General features: G+C 40.6%; 1 protein-coding gene across 5 annotated transcripts in view; it reads left to right on the forward strand.

Moving 5' to 3' along the window:
• The window catches only part of UNC80 (unc-80 homolog, NALCN channel complex subunit), a 173,137-nt gene that overhangs the window by 94,301 nt on the left and 62,333 nt on the right, over positions 1-16,503 (forward strand). For all 5 annotated transcript variants that reach the window (XM_070422035.1, XM_070422038.1, XM_070422036.1 and 2 more), the window contains 6 exons: positions 747-847; positions 2,096-2,296; positions 7,030-7,137; positions 8,547-8,685; positions 12,807-12,988; positions 13,504-13,635. In XM_070422035.1, the coding sequence (XP_070278136.1) occupies positions 747-847; positions 2,096-2,296; positions 7,030-7,137; positions 8,547-8,685; positions 12,807-12,988; positions 13,504-13,635 (863 nt within the window). The remainder of the gene's footprint in view (positions 1-746; positions 848-2,095; positions 2,297-7,029; positions 7,138-8,546; positions 8,686-12,806; positions 12,989-13,503; positions 13,636-16,503) is intronic.

A 16,503-nucleotide genomic window follows, 5' to 3' on the forward strand; every position in this document is an offset into this window, starting at 1 on the left:
TTTGGGGGGGCGGATATTCAATTAATTGAATTGGTCAATTAAGCCTGACCAGTGGAGCCAAAATAGCCATGGTAGAAGCATAGTTTTGTCATAGAGAAAACCCAAGAAAGCTTTTAGATTTGAGGACAAAGCTTCATTATTTAGTATACTAAGTAGTGTATTCCTGAGAGGTGTCTCCTGCATACGTTCCCACAGAAGGAAATCCTTTTTGTCCACGATTAGACACATTTGCTTTCAAATTCCTTTTATTTTTCCAAGGCACCTGCCCATCTTTGAAAAGCTCTGCCAGTAAAGCCAGGTGGTGTTAGGGACAGTAGCACCATCCATAGGCACAGCAGTGGAGGGGGCAGTAGCACTCTCTGTGGCCACTGCAGGTTAGTTGGTGTCCCTATTCAACTCTACCTGCGAGGTCTGGGCAGTCTGGAATGCATTTGGGCACACTCACCCAATAACTTGCTCATCTTAGCAATTCAAGGACTTGACCCTGTTTTTTCTCTGCTCCCATGTCTAAACATGGAAGCCACCTTAACAGGGGTCATAAATGTCTTTGTAATTGCCAGTACAGCTGATGGTGAAGGGAACAGCTCCTATTAATATTCCTCCACTAAAATCGAGGCTATGCCCTGAAACCCACTGGGCCTTGGTAGTCTGCCCTAGGATTCAAAAGCATGGAGAATTGTACCATACCAACGTGCTCTCCAAGGAGACCGAACAACATAACCTCTCTTGGTATTTTTCTTTTGAAGAAGGGAGCCCGTGGAGTGCAAGCGAGCCCAGCATTGAGCCAGAAGGAATGAGTACTGCCGGCACAGAGGAGAATTACCACAGGAACATGTCGTGGCTTCATGTGAGTAGGAATCTCAGAAAGAACCCTGAGATCAATTTCTTTGGGAACCTGGAAAGATCCATGATGGGAGGACAAAAGATTATACTAAAGCCATCATTCCAATTTAGTCTTCAAGAAAAACCAGAGGCTTATATTTCAGTGGAACCTCTCAGTATTCACTATGAGTGGTGTGCTGCTGGGTACTATTCCTTTTAAATTTAACTAAGACCAAGGGTTCTTTGTTATGGCTGACTTTTGGGTCACCTGAGGTCAGGGAAAAATCATGAATGGCTGGCTATATTGGTGGTCAACACAGCTTGAGTGACACAGGCAAGGCATCATGACCAGTTTTATACAGGTTATCACAGATACTGAGAGCAAGGTCATGGTGCTGGTCTTGAGTCTGCTCTCCATCCAGTATGGCACGTAGTCTCTCCCAGGTTAGGGGTTGGGGTGGGTTCTAGTTTCAGGAAGGGTGGAAGCATCTAGAGGATTACTCTATGCATATGTGACTAACCTTGTGGCTCTAGGAATGCTAGTGACTTTGGGGAAGCCACTGAAGAGTTCACTCCTTATCTTAAAATAACTATTTTTAAATCAACTGAGTTCTTTTCTGTAATCTAAGTTGGGAAGTCTAGGAGATGTGAGGATTTGAGCCAGATCAAGCCACAAGTAAGGTGCTAGATTGGCCTAAAAGACAAAGAAAAATGTTAATTTGTGGAGAGAGGAAAGAAAACTCTACAGTGGAGTTCAAGGCCCAGCTGAAGGTCATAGGTTAGGGTGGAAGATGCAGAACTGTGTTCAAGTTCCATAAAGGGGGGCTGGAGTTAAAGACCATCCCACAGCTATCAAAGGTCAGCCAAATCCCTTAGGGCAGAACTTCTTGTCAGTTTATGCTCTTCTATCTGGCTCCTTCCAAAATAGAAGAGCTGAAAAAATACTCTGATGTCTTTCAAGGTCAGAATCTTCATTTGAAAACATATGGAAATCATATTCTTCAAAATAATCATTTTAAGTTTTTAAAGATTACAAACTTTTATTGCTTCAAAAGATCTTTCTATCAAGTGTGAATGGAGGTAGCAAAAAAAGCCGAGTACATTAAGGCTTATACCTCTTTGTTCTCTTATGGGAATTATTGAATCATTGTGGTTTCAGGACCCATCAAGGAACATTGATGTTCTCAGTTTCCATCTCCCACCCCACATATATGTTCCAATTCTGTGTGCACTCTGGTGGCCCGGTTGAGTCTCAGAGACGTCTGTGTTTCAGGTCATGATCTTGCTGTGCAATCAGCAAAGCTTTATCTGCACCCATGTTGACTACTGCCACCCACACTGCTACCTGCACCACAGCCGCTCCTGTGCCCGGCTGGTCAGGGCCATCAAGCTGCTGTATGGAGACACCGTGGACTCCCTCCGGGAGAGCAACAACAACAGCAACGTGGCTCTCAGGGGCAAGAAGCAGAAAGAGGTGAGTGAATGATCAGTCAGTACAATAATATGCCAGTTTCAGGGAAAGTGATGTTCTAATAATCTTTCATCTGGAAATAAAAACTTCGGATCACTGTAGTTCTATCACAGGCTACAGGTCTCCCTGATTCTGAGCAAAGGTAGAAGATGAGTGCAAGAAAGACAAAAGATTGGTCTTCACGTCCATGAACAAACATGGAATCATTTCCAAGGTTTTTGTCTTATTTCTATGAGTAAATATGAACATGTGGGGTGGTGGTAAGGATTAGGTTATTGTGGTAGGCAGAATAATACCCCCACGTTGTCTGCATTTTAATCCCTGGAACCTGTGAATATGTTACCTCATGTGACAAAAGGAATTTCGACTATGAGAATAAAGAATCTTATAATTGGGAGAGTAACCTGAATGACCCATTAGAAGGGTCCTTATATGTGAAAAAAAGAGGCAGGAGAGGCAGAGAAAGAGATGTGACAACAGACATAGGGACCAGAATGAGGCAGGGCTGTGAGCCAAAAACTGCTGGCAGCCAGAGGCTGCAAAAGATAAGGCAATGAATGATTCCCGAAAGCCTCCAGAAGGGATGCAGCCCTGTCGATCCGTCGTAGACCTCTGACCTTCAGAACTGTAAGATAGTAAATTTGTGTTGTTTTAAGACATGAAGGTTGTGGTCATTTGTTAAAGCAACAATAGGAAACTGATACCATTAGGTGCTATTAAGAAATAAATGGCCCAACTATTCACAGATAAATAGATAACACAGTCATCTAGGTCAAATCAAACCTAGAAACTCCTCCAAGAAACGATTACATTTTCTAAGCATTCAGCTGCACTTTCCTGACAGCTGAGCTGGCAGAAGATGAAGTCAGCCGCCGGGCTGCCCTGTTCCTGCCAGGAAAGCCTTGGGTTGCCCACCTGCCCCTGAGCAGGCATGATGGCCAAGACGCCCGACTGAGTGCCACTGGCTGCCCAGGCAGCTGCTTCTCCCAAGTGGTTTTGCAAAGAGTTTTTATATAATACCTATTCATTTCAATAAGCATTCATTGTGCACCTGCTGTTGGCGCCATATTAGGCCAGACATTCTGGGAGACATGAAAAAATAAAGAAGTATGAGGCAAGGACCTTTTGCAAGCCAGGTTTGGTGGGTTGGGGGAATGACAATTAGATACAAATCAAATAGCTAGAGAATATGAGCAAGAACAAAAATTTCACAGTTGAGTTGTGTAGCAATTTGTAATGTTTTAGCACCTATAAAGGGATTTTTTAAAAAACTACAGCTTTTTATTATGAAAGCAACACAGGTTCATTGAAGAAATTTTTGATAATACAAAAGATCCTAAAGAAAAATATATGTATCTCATGCATCTCATTTAAGTGTGCTAACTCATCTTCTGGGATAGGATCTTTTAGTTAGTTTTTTTTTTAAATCATCTATGTGGGGATATAAGGCAGATGCATATAATTAACAAAGTGCTTTGGATTCTTACGAACCTTGTGAAAGAGATATTGTTCTCCCTATTTTATAGATGAAAAAGTTGAGGCTCAGAAAGATGGGGTTGTCCACAATTCACATCTATAACCTACTCATCTAGACTTTCATTTAGAAATATGGGATATCAAAGTCTTTTAACTAGACTCTATTGCATCTCATGGTATTCAAACTACACAAATTCTGAGGGGAAAGCAGGTGGGGAATAGACCAATGTGGGTAACAAACTGCATGAACTGCTACATGCTGGCATAAAAGAAAAATATATACATACGCATGTTTGTGTGTATGCATAGAGACAGACATGTATATAGACAGATATACCTCAAACATACATAAATGACACTACATTCAAAGAAAACCTATTTTCATTAGGTAAGCTCTCCTACATACAAAAAACTTCCTTAGCTTTAATAGAAAACCATATATATTGGAAGTTGTAAAAGTAAACCAGCCTAAAATGAATGTACATTGTTCACACACTCTGAGATTTCTTTCTGCCATATCTGCTCCAACTGTACCCTTACCTGTAAATCCATACATGACCAAACCCAAACATCCTTCAAACTCCAACTCAAATCCCCCCTCCTTTCGGAAGCCTTTTCTGATCTCCCTAACCACTGGGCATACTGCAGGTGGATTGGCAATGTTATTTTTCTTCCCTCCTTTCTTTAAATGACACAGGCATCTACTTGTGCATTTTTGATTCTTCATTCAATTGAAGAATTGAATTCATTAATTCATCCATCATCTGTCTATTAAATTTTTAAAGAACCTATGGCCCATGCTGAGTCCATACTATGTGCTGGGTATGATAGTGGGCTGCATAGTGCTGGGGTGTTTCGTGAGTGCCCTCCCGCTCTGGTCCAAACAGGACACTGGGCTGAAGCAGCAGGAAAGGTTTCTCTGCATTGCTGGCATTCCTTAAAGGGAAGAGAAAGGAAAGAAGTGAGTGTCCTCTCTTCTTAACTTATTTAAATTAGTCATATGGGTGGAGAGCTCAAAGATGCATTGAATTTTTTGTGGTAAACATTTTATTTCCAAAATGCCGCCTCCTGTTCAAGCTCTGTTGTTGTTTTTCCCTCTCATGATGTTCCCATTTGCCTGGTCTGATTCTGTCACGTGAATGAACAATGCCCACATTTTCAGAGCCAAAGTGAAAACAGAGTGGGCAGTAAATCAAGAATGAAAGCAGTGCTTCTGAATAAAGTCAAGTATTATGAGCAGTCGGTAGTTTGTTCCTATTTCCTTTTGGGCTGGTTTTATGGTAGAATATGTGTGTGGCAGTGAGTACATTTTGTTAACCCATCTCACTCTGACCCACCTGTTCCTCTGCATCTCAGTGCTCAGAGACTCACTGTGCATCTGGTAGTCTATTTCACTGCACTTCCAAACTCGAGCGGTTTTATAAACTACCAGATATATACCAAGTTCACCAAAGAATTACTAGATTTTCCTACATATCTGTACCTTGTCTAGTGGTATGTTCTAAACAGAGTATGTGTTCAATTAGTGCTTGCTGATGAAGAAAGGAGTCACATTTTCCAAAAATTCTGAATAACATTTGTTAAATTAAATATTGATAAGTAAGGTAAGTTTTCATTAAAAAAAAATCCAGACAAAGGAGAAAGGAGTGAAATATTTATAAATTTCAAGAATTTATGTCTTAAAATAATTGCTATGACCTGGGAAATATTCATTATAAGGTCATAGTGAAATAACTTGTCAAATTGTGTGCCATATACATACCATCCTCACGGTTGGGTTAAGATGCATAAAGAGGGAAAAGGCTGAAAGGAAACCAATAATGACCCTCACAGGGTAGGGAATTTTATTTTTTTCTATATAGTTTTTTGTGTGTGTTTTCCAGATATCCTGCAATTTGCCTCTATTGTTGTATAAATAGAATAAAAGAGAGGTGCCACTTTCTTAAATTCTAAAATTACATGTGACAATCATTCTCTGTATTTACATGGAAAATGATTGTCACATAATTTTAAAACAGTTTTCAAATTATAAAAAAAAAATAGGCTGGTATTTGTGCTTGTTTATTGCTTTTCATTCACAGAAAAAAATGCAGGATTTCTCTCCCAAAATGATACGTGTTCCCAAAAATGTGCTTCCAAGTTTTTACCTTTAGAAAACACAGCAAAATTTTCGAATTCATTTCCCAGTAGATTCATTTAAAAAGTTCATTCCACACCAGTCATATAATAGATGTGTTGTCTTGGGTCTTTTTGTCAGACTTTTGAAAGACTTTCTTGGAACATGCATGTACTTTTAGATTTGCCTTCCCTTTCAAAATGTCTCCATCTATAACACTGTAGCACACTGTTCAAAAATCTTAAGGAGCTCAGTTTTGTCCTTTGGCATGGAGGGAGAAAGTGTTTCATTGACATGGCACTGGAAAAACAAATGAGCACTTATTCTGTGCAAAGGGATGGATCCCTCTTGGCACAGCCTGGAGTGCAAAAATAGGAGGAAGCTGGTCTCAGGATAAATAAACAAGAACCTGTCACCGTTGAGACCCGATCATTCTCCCAGCTGCTCCGTCCACTCCATTCTGTGGCATTTAGGAGTCAGGGGAAGACATTGTCTCCTTGTGCTTACACAGATGAGTCAGGCCTATTCTTGGACCCTGGGGGAGGTACCAGTTTGAAAGGATGATTAGATGAGCATGCTTTTTTTTAAAGAAGGTAGCCTACCTGTGCAACTCAGGCCTAGATCATAGATGCTCTGAACTCGTGCTTCCTAGATGGGTCTTTTTATTATTACTTTCTAACACGCCTCCCTGAAATGGTTTCATTCTTATGTGACCGAATGGTCGACTTGTAATCTCCAACCCTGTAAAGGGACTCCTAGGTAGAGTGGATTTTAACCGACTTCATATTTTAAAAGCTTTGTGTTTTAACAGCTTGGTGGAGTATAATTAGCCCTAAAATGAAAGTCAAGAGGCCCTTGTTCTTTTCTCATTCTGCTAACAACCAGTTTTGCAACTTGGCCGAGTTACTTCATCTCTCTGGATCCCGTTTCCTTCGTGTAAAGAAGACCTGTTGATACATATCCCTATGCTTCCTTTTTATTACAAAGTCACCTGCATTTAATTTTCAAGGAGTGTGGCACCCCAAAAGGCCTGAACTCGTCTTTCCCATGAGAGGAGGAGGGTTGTTGGAGAATCTGGGGACACTGCGCTGCGGGTTGGGGAGCGAGCACAGCACTCTGCGTGACATTCCCCTGTGCTTTTCAGTGCTCAGACAAGTCCTGCCTGAGGACACCTTCTCTGAAGAAGAGAGTTTCAGATGCCAATCTGGAAGGGAAAAAGGACTCGGGGATGCTGAAGTACATCAGACTGCAGGTATTGGCAACTGGATCAGAAACAGTCATGGAGCCGTGACAGGCAGAGGGCTCCAGCTACCCTATTTGCTAATGTTTGGTTCATACGGTGCCATCTGGCACCATGTCAACATGATGGTTCCTTTAATGGATGAGCTAGGGTGCCATCAAGTGTGCAAGGAAAATACCCCTCCTTGCTAGACAGCCAACTTCCACTGTGACAAGGTTTGGGGAGTATGGCTATAACCATGCTTCTCCCCTCTCTCCCTCCACCAGTGGAGCTAGTTTCTCACTAGTGTGTGGTGGTGGTGCTCACAGGTCTTGGAATGACAGTATCTGGGCTCCAATCCCACATCTGCTGCTCTGGCACCAGGCCTTGGGCAACTTACCTAATTTCTCTCCATCTTAGTTATCATCCCCTATCGGATTATAACTAGACCCATCTCAAAGGATTATTGCATGGATGAAATAAAATAGTACTCTTACCTACTTATTCAGTGCTTGACACTTCGATATATTGTTATTACAACCAAAGCTCTAAATCATAATACATTTCCCCATAGGGGGAGAAATACTTTTTATGATTTTCCGGAAAGTGTTTAAAATAATGGTTAAAGACCTAGACTTGCTTGGAACCTATATTGATTGCCTAAATTATCTGAAATAATGGATTAAATAGGATTTTGTGAGCTAATCAGGGGTAGTAACCATAAGGTATAATAGTATTTCAAGAGCAAAATGTCATCCAAATTCGCACTGGTTTAGAAAACTAACTTCCAGTAGAACTCCTTTGTAAATTAGAGACTGCTCATAGTTTTCAGTGGAAATCAACTCTTAACAGGAAAGAAAACAGGATGCTTCAAAAGCCCATCTGGCCTGGCCAGCATGGCTCAGTGGTTGAGCTTCATCCTATGAACCATGAGGTCATGGTTCAATTCCCGATCAGGGTACATGCCCAGGTGGTAGGCTCAATCCCCAGTGTGGGGGTGCAAAAGGCAGCCAATCAATGATACTCTCTCATCATTGATGTTTTGAAATCTCTCTCCCTCATCTTTCCTCTCTGAAATATATATATATATATATATATATATATATATATATATATATATATATCCCATCAGGACTCTTAGCACAGATATGTTGGCTGGAGACTCATTTTTCTCCTAGAGCTGTACTTATTCTACAGTTTATTCCTTAGGTGTTTGCAAAGTCATTTTTATGGTGAAAGCATCATAAAATTAGTATTATTTTTTCCTAATTATGTACCAACTAATAAGGTATAAAACTTATAATATACCATGCCAATAAATATGCCCCATTTTAGAAGGTATTCTAAGGTCATTTAAAGGAAGCTGAGGGAGAAGTGTCACACAAGGCTCAAGGGGAGAAGAGCAGTCAAACATGTGAAGCCATGGTTTCCATCTTTCCCAGGTGATGAGCCTGTCGCCTGCTCCCTTATCTCTGCTCATCAAGGCAGCACCAATTCTGACGGAGGAGATGTATGGGGATATCCAGCCAGCTGCCTGGGAGCTCCTGCTCAGCATGGATGAGCACATGGCTGGGGCGGCAGGTAAGGAAAGACCACCTGGAACCCTGGTCCTGCTGCCACGCATCCCGGTGTTTAAACAAGAGAGAGACACATTTATTCCAGTTGCACTCCGAGGTCAGATGGACAGCAGTTGTTAGGACTGAACAGAGCCATGCACTGCAGTGAGGCAGGCATGGCTCTAGGTGTCCTCTCCATTTCACTGGATAGTTTGCACAGGAGCAGTGGGTCTCTCCCAGGGTGTCACCAAATTATAGAGAATGGTTTTCTCCAGAACCTACATGGTCTCTATATTTCACAAAGAATCAAATTCTTCCTTTTGTTCGATTGCCCAGTTACCATGAACCACCATCATTTGCTTTCTTAAATCTTATGCGAGCCATGTTCTATATCCAAATTACAATATCAAAACAAATTTGTTGAAACTTAAGTGACATGTCCAAAGGCAGTAGGTGCAAAATGTGGGTTCTTCACTTTTTTTTCCTGCTTTTTGAACATATTCCTTTAGTTTTATATACTTACTTTAATTGCAGAATACGCAAGGTGATAATTCAAATAACACAAAAAGGTATGAAGGTAACAGTGTAACTCTTTCCCTTGACTCCCAGTCCACTTCTTCAGAGGCAAAAATTTTTAAGTATCTCAGGACCCTTCTGGGGTACACTAGGCATATGTATGTATGTATGTATGTAGGTATTGCATGTTTTCTTTTTCACACAAATAGGACAACACCACTTACATTTTTCATTTATATCTAGGAAACTATTTTTTAATTTTAAGAGTTTATTTGAGCAAAAATGCAATTCAAATTGAGCAGTGCCAAACCAGAAGTGATGAGGTGCTCTCTAACCGGAGCTCAGGGAGAAACCTTTATAGAGAAAAGACAGAAGCAAAGTAAGACGGTTATTGACTGGCTGTAACTTAAAGCCTAGTCCACTGTTTGTGATTGGTTTTCCTTAGTGTATTGATTTATATCCTTGAGGCATTATCAGGCTAAGATTTTGGTTTGCTTACACAGGCACCCATGGCATTAAAGCCACATCCCCTATAATGGCCTCCTTGTTTAATTAATTTAACAAATTTCCCCCTTTTGGTTACCTTCTCATCTGAGATATTGATAAAAAATTTGGTATTAGCACCAACTTTCAGTCACCATTAGAGTTCAGTTGCTTTTGTCTCATTGTGAAACCCATAGGCTATGTTGTCTGATCTGTGGAAGCATTGTTTTTGCTGTTCATCTCTTTGTTCATTTTATTTCTGTGTCTCTAAGCACAGTGATGTGCCACTGATAGCTGTGAGAGTGCATATCAGACCTCTAAGAGGACATAGCACACCAGGGAGACTCAGTGGTAACTATTAGGAGGATAATACCAAGAAACTGGAAGTATACTCCTTAGCCAGGGCCCTCCATGAACCAAACCAGTGGTATCAAATAAATCAAAGAAGGTAGCTGAAAGGGCATGAGCCAGTTGGCCTGTTTGTTAATTTCTTGCATTTGCTACAATACAGAGGTGCTGACCCATACAGTGTGAGGTATTTTTGTGACACAGACAATAAGGAAATCATTCTAAAACCTCCTTAGCAAGAAACTTCAGGGATTTTTGTTGTGCAGCTATGGCCTTAGCAGTAGATTCAGCAAGAGTTGCCAGAGTTAAGGTCCAAAAATCAAGTGGTGAAAAGGCAAAAGAAATAAAAGTTTCATAGGGGCGGGGGGGTAGGAAGAGATTATCCAAAGAATTTATATGCATATATGCATAACTATGGACATAGACTATAGCAGTGATGGCAAACCTTTTGAGCTCGGCGTATCAGCATTTTGAAAAACCCTAACTTAACTCTGGTGCCGTGTCACATATAGAAATTTTTTGATATTTGCAACCATAGTAAAACAAAGACTTATATTTTTGATATTTATTTTATATATTTAAATGCCATTTAACAAAGAAAAATCAACCAAAAAAAAAATGAGTTTGCATGTCACCTCTGACACGCGTGTCATAGGTTCGCCATCACTGGACTATAGGGTGGTGAAGACCTGGGGCGGAGGGCAGGGGCAGACTAGAAGGGGTCAATGGGGAAGAAAGGGGACATCTGTAATATTTCAACAATAAAAATAATTTAGCCCTAGCCAGTTTGGCTCAGTGGATAGAGCCTCGGCCTGCTCCGGTTCGATTCCAGTCAAGGGCACATACCTCAGTTGCAGGCTCCTCCCCAGCCCAGGCCCTGGTCAGGGCACATGCAAGAGGCAACCAATTGATGTGTGTTTCTCTCACATCAATGTTTCTGCCTGTCTTTCCCTCTCTTCCATTCTCTCTAAAATCAATGGAAAAATATCCTCAGGTGAGGATCAAAAGAATAAATAAATAAATAAATTTAAAAATAATAACATAGAAATCTTGTCACTACACTTGCTATATGATCCAGCCATTCCCCTCCTAGCACAAAACAATAAAAAGAAGGATGAAGACCTTGATCTGTGATCATGGGAGAGTTGTTTGGCCACAAGATGGCGTCTGCTTCTGGGGAGGAACCTCTTAGTGAACTTGAATTTTAGATTTCCCTCGGGCGTACAGTTCCAAGAATCTGGAGGAGCTCTTTTTAGTTGGAGGATGTAGAGCCAACATTCAAGTCCCTGAAGTTTGGCCGCCGTCTGTATAGTGAGGAGGACCTAAAATGCTTCATTTCTCACAGATTTAAGGGCAGTCTTTATTTTTAGTGATTCCAAGTCAGGAGGGTGGGAAAAAATTGGAAACGTTTGTTAGGAGAGTTGAGGCGAGATATTTGAGGAAACTATACGAATTCAGGATCCAGTTTGATGTATAGATATGTAATAAAACCTCAAAGACAATGAACAGGCCTAGAATCTGATATCTACAAGTTTGTATTATAATTTTCTACCGAAACATGTTTTTTCATCAACAACCACCCTTATTTCTATCAAAGACTATCACAGTAAGATGAATTTGTTTGCAAAATAAATCTAGTCTTGTTAAAGTTGATCATTTATATGAGTGCAATGAGAATAGTGTTTGACCTCTTTTTAAATGTGCTTTCCTGGAACTTTTCATAAGAAATCTTAGGTTGGACTTTTAAGAGCCTCTCCAGACTAAGAAACCAAGCCAAAAACTCACCATCGGACTTCACCTACAATAACTATATAGTATTTCGGTAAATTTCTCTCTTCTTGAAGTCCCAAAGATATCCAGTTCCTGGGCCTACCAGGAAGTGCTCTTCCTCACTCACCTGGAAGCCTGCAGGGAACCCTGTAAGCAAGGTACCAGGCCAGTTTTTTCCAAGAGGCTTTTATTGGCTCCGTCAAGTCAACCTTCGTTTCTTAAAACTGTTTGGTCATATCTGATTTCATGCACATTCTCATTTTTCATTAGTTTTATAACTCATGGCACCTGACCTTTCTCTTATTATCATTTATATTTCCTGGAAATTAAAACAAAAAGTCCAGCTGGCATGGTTGAGTGGTTGAGCATCTACCTATGAACCAGGAGGTCACTGTTCAATTTCTGGTCATGGCACATACCTGGGTTGCAGGGGGCAGTCAATCAATGATTCTCTCTCATCATTAATGTTCCTATCTCTCTGAAATCAATAAAAATATATTTTAAAAAAACAGCAATGGTAATATGATTTATTAAATCTCTTTCAGCTTCTCAATCTCTTCTTTCTCTAGGAAGGGTACAAGTTAAAACAGTCTATAAGGTAGATTTTAATTTTAACCCAACTGATGTAACTGAGACAGTTTTTAATTGACATTTTTATATATTGTCCCTGGGTTATTATAAGGTGCCTCTAGCCACTTCCTAAAAGGAATATTTCAATATGCAGTCTCCCTTGCTTCCTCTGGCATTCACTTTGCACTGTGAGCCAACGCAGACTTTGCATAGAATGAGTTATTCTATTGCAATGTCATGTTGTCGCTGCCCTCACCCCAGATATCAGAAGACTGAGGTTGGCACATAGGATGATGTTTGGTTTCCAGTGACTGAGGTTTGCTTTTGCCGATGCTGGTGGCCTGGCTTGATGAGCTCAGAAGTCATTTTCAGGAGATGGGGGCAATTCTCCCTTCTCTCCGTCCCCTGAAACCAAGCAGTTAAAAGACATGTGGCTGATGAATGGCTGACTGTCTCTAGCTGCCATGTTCCTGCTGTGTGCGGTGAAAGTCCCCGAGGCTGTGTCCGACATGCTGATGTCAGAGTTCCAGCACCCGGAGACGGTGCAGAGGCTGAACGCTGTCCTCAAGTTCCACACACTCTGGAGGTTTCGCTATCAGGTCTGGCCCCGGATGGAGGAGGGAGCACAGCAGATTTTCAAGGTGAGGGATCCTTCCCAGGTGGGAATTAGATTAACAAACCCCACCCAAGCATTGTTGAAATCCTTGAATCAAGTCTGCAGTGTATGGCCCAAGAGATGCTTCTTTTTGTGTTTCTCTGATTATATAAGTAAACTTAACTCATCCATGAATGAATTCTTATTGTTAAAAAATAAAATATAGAAGACCATAAAGTAAGAAAATCAAATCTCTGTAAACCTCTGGATATCACTACCATCCCCCGAGGTAAGCACTTAAAAGTTGGGTGTATAATCATCCAGACATTTCACTATATATACACAGATAGATGTATTTTGGAGGATGGGGTGTTTAACAAGAATAGGGACCATCTAGTTGAAACCCTTCATTTGATTAATGAGTAAACCGAACCCTAGAGTGGTTCATCCTATGCTCTATAACATCCTGGGCTCTGCAAGATTATGTCATAATTATACTTCTGAGTCATTCAAACTTATTCTTCATCTTACTCACCTCATTCTTTTGATATCAACTAACAGATCCCGCCTCCCAGTATAAACTTCACCCTGCCCTCGCCAGTGCTTGGAATGCCATCTGTCCCCATGTTTGACCCCCCGTGGGTCCCTCAGTGCAGCGGGAGTGTCCAGGACCCCATTAATGAAGACCAGTCTGTGAGTAATGGGCGCTTTCTTTCCCCCAGGCTTCATGGTGTACATGTGAGAGAGAAGAACAAGGAATGTGTTCGTATGTTTATTTGTTGTCATAATAACATAAGAACAACACAGAAAATCAGCTACAAAGGTCTTTTGTTCTTGTGAATAGCACAGGAGGAACGGACACCTGGATGAACATTTGCAGACTTTCAAACCAACACAGTTTTGTTTTTATAATCAAAGCAGCAGCCACCTTATAAAGATATTAAGAGTTGATTTCTTGGCCAAAGGCAACACTGTTGCCTCTATTTGTTATAAAACAAGTGTTTTAAACTTATAATACATAAGCTACCCCAAAGTTAATGATATTGGCCCTGGAAAAATAAGAAAAAGTGCTGAGTTGGTAGCTCTTGTTTCCTTGTTTTGACCTGAGTCCATTCTTCATCTGGTTGATTCCCAGTATCATCCTCACAATCATCACTGTTGGACCTCAGGTCTTAGGCTGCTCTAGTAGGCCACTGCTCTATGTAAGGTAATTTATAAATAGTTAAGTTTAGAACACTTTCTTTATAGACAAGAGCCAAGTGCCTTTTGAAAAAATGAATCTTCAAAATAACACTTTTTTTACCTTTTAAATATCATTTTTCTAAATTACAAGAGTAATGTAGAGAAAAATTTTTAATAAAACAAAAATAGAAAAAAAAAACACATCTCTTTGCACAAACCTGTGATTACAAAAGTATAGGATTTAGGGTAATGGTATATAAATATTAAAGATTTTTTTTAAATATATTTTTATTTCAGAGAGGAAGGGAGAATGAGAGAGAGATAGAAACATCAATGATGATAGAGAATCATTGATTGGCTGCCTCCTGCATGCCCCACACTGTGGATTTAGCCCACAACCTGGGCATGTTCCCTGACCGGAAATAGAACCATGACCTCCTGGTTCATAGGTCGATGCTCAACCACTGAGCCATGCAGGCTGGGCAATATTAAAGACTTTTGATAATCTCACAAAATATCTCCAGGAAGGTTGTACCATTTTAACCTTATATAATAGAATGGGAAAGTGCCCCTTTATTCCAATTAACTAGTGTTCTTTTTTAAATGCCATTGTGAATGGCACAAAAAATTATTTTGTTGTTTCTATTCCAGCTTGTTTAAAAAGTTAGCTGAATATGTGAAGTCAGGTTAAACATATTGCATATCACACATACATTTTTTAGACATTAAAGTTTTCTTTGGGGAACTGTTTGTTTGACCTCTACCCATCAAAATCTTTTATTTTAATTATTTTGCATACAGTGCCTTTGTATCTGATGGTTTTTATGCCAAAGAGAATGTCATACCTGGTTCTTACCCCAGATGTGCAATCATTTCATCATTTGAAACACTGGCATAAAGATCTTTGATTTTTCTCCCACACAGGTGATGAATTCATTTGAGCCAATCACATTCTGTACTCCACCTTCACAGTGAATTTCAAACCAAGTGCCCTGGTTAAACTATCTTTTTTTTAAAAAAAAATATATTTTATTGATTTCTTACAGAGAGGAAGGGAGAGAGATAGAGAGTTAGAAACATCGATGAGAGAGAAACATCGATCAGCTGCCTCCTGCACATCTCCTACTGGGGATGTGCCCGCAACCCAGGTACATGCCCTTGACCGGAATCGAACCTGGGACCTTTCAGTCCGCAGGCCGACGCTCTATCCACCGAGCCAAACTGGTTTCGGCGCTGGTTAAACTATCTTAACTCTGACTCTGAAAATGAATTGCTATTTAGCCCATCAAATGTCCTAAATTGCTGTTGTGCCATTCATTATATGAAGCCATTAGTCTTATGTTAAGATCCTGCTTAAAGGGGCTTCTATGAATGCAGCCCTTTAGAACAGTGACCAACAACTCTTGTCTGTCTCTAAACCCCTATATGACCACTGGCAACAAAGAAATGTGCAATAACTATTATACATAAACATTACTTCATATCGGCAGCGAAGAACTCCTGTGATCACTGCCCTGCTCTGAGACCACTGACTGTCCCCAAAGCCCTTGACTTGTCTCAGCATAAACATCATGATTGAGGCACAAATAGAATGGCCATTATGCAGAGTGAAAGTATTCTCCTTTATTGTGTCTTTATCTATTATGCCTTAACCAATGGTAAATAAAGTCAAATTTTACATTCAATTTATAACACCAGCAATTCTCATAATTTCCATCAGTAACTTTGTTTCTACAAATATTCAGTATTTACACTGTGTTAATGTATTTATCTACAAACTAGAGGCCTGGTGCACGAATTTGTGCACCGGTGGGTCCCTTGGCTTGGCTGGTGGGAGGGCCGAAACTGGCTCTCTGACATCCCCCTATGGGTCCTGGATTGCAAGAGGGTGCAGGCCAGGCTGAGGGATACCACCAGGGCCCGATTGGGACCAGGGAGAGATGTGGGAGGTTGGCCAGCCAAGGTGGGACTGCGGGAGGACTCCAGGGCATGTCCGGCCCATCTTGCTCAGTCCCAAGCTAACTTACTGGTTGGAGTGTCTGCCCCCTGGTGGTCAGTGCATGTCATAGTGACTGGTCAACCAGTTGATTGTCTGCCCCCTGGTGGTAAATGCACATCATAGTGAGCAGTTGAGCTGCCTTAGCATATCATTAGCATGTTACACTTTGATTGGTTGAAGGGCCAATCAGTCGACCAGACACTTAGCATATTAGGCTTTTATTATATAGGATATTATGTGTTTATACTGTGGTAGATATGTGAGATTAAAAAATGAAATAAATCACATAAGTAATGGGTTTATATGAGAGGTAGATCTCTTTCCTCCTCCTTTCCACGATTCTGACTTTCTCTTTTATTAACCTTATGAAATAAATGACC

This window comes from Myotis yumanensis, unplaced genomic scaffold, assembly GCF_028538775.1.
Source record: "Myotis yumanensis isolate MYYU_CA2020_CCGP unplaced genomic scaffold, mMyoYum1.0.hap1 SCAF_8, whole genome shotgun sequence".
Classification (NCBI taxonomy): Eukaryota; Metazoa; Chordata; class Mammalia; order Chiroptera; family Vespertilionidae; genus Myotis; species Myotis yumanensis.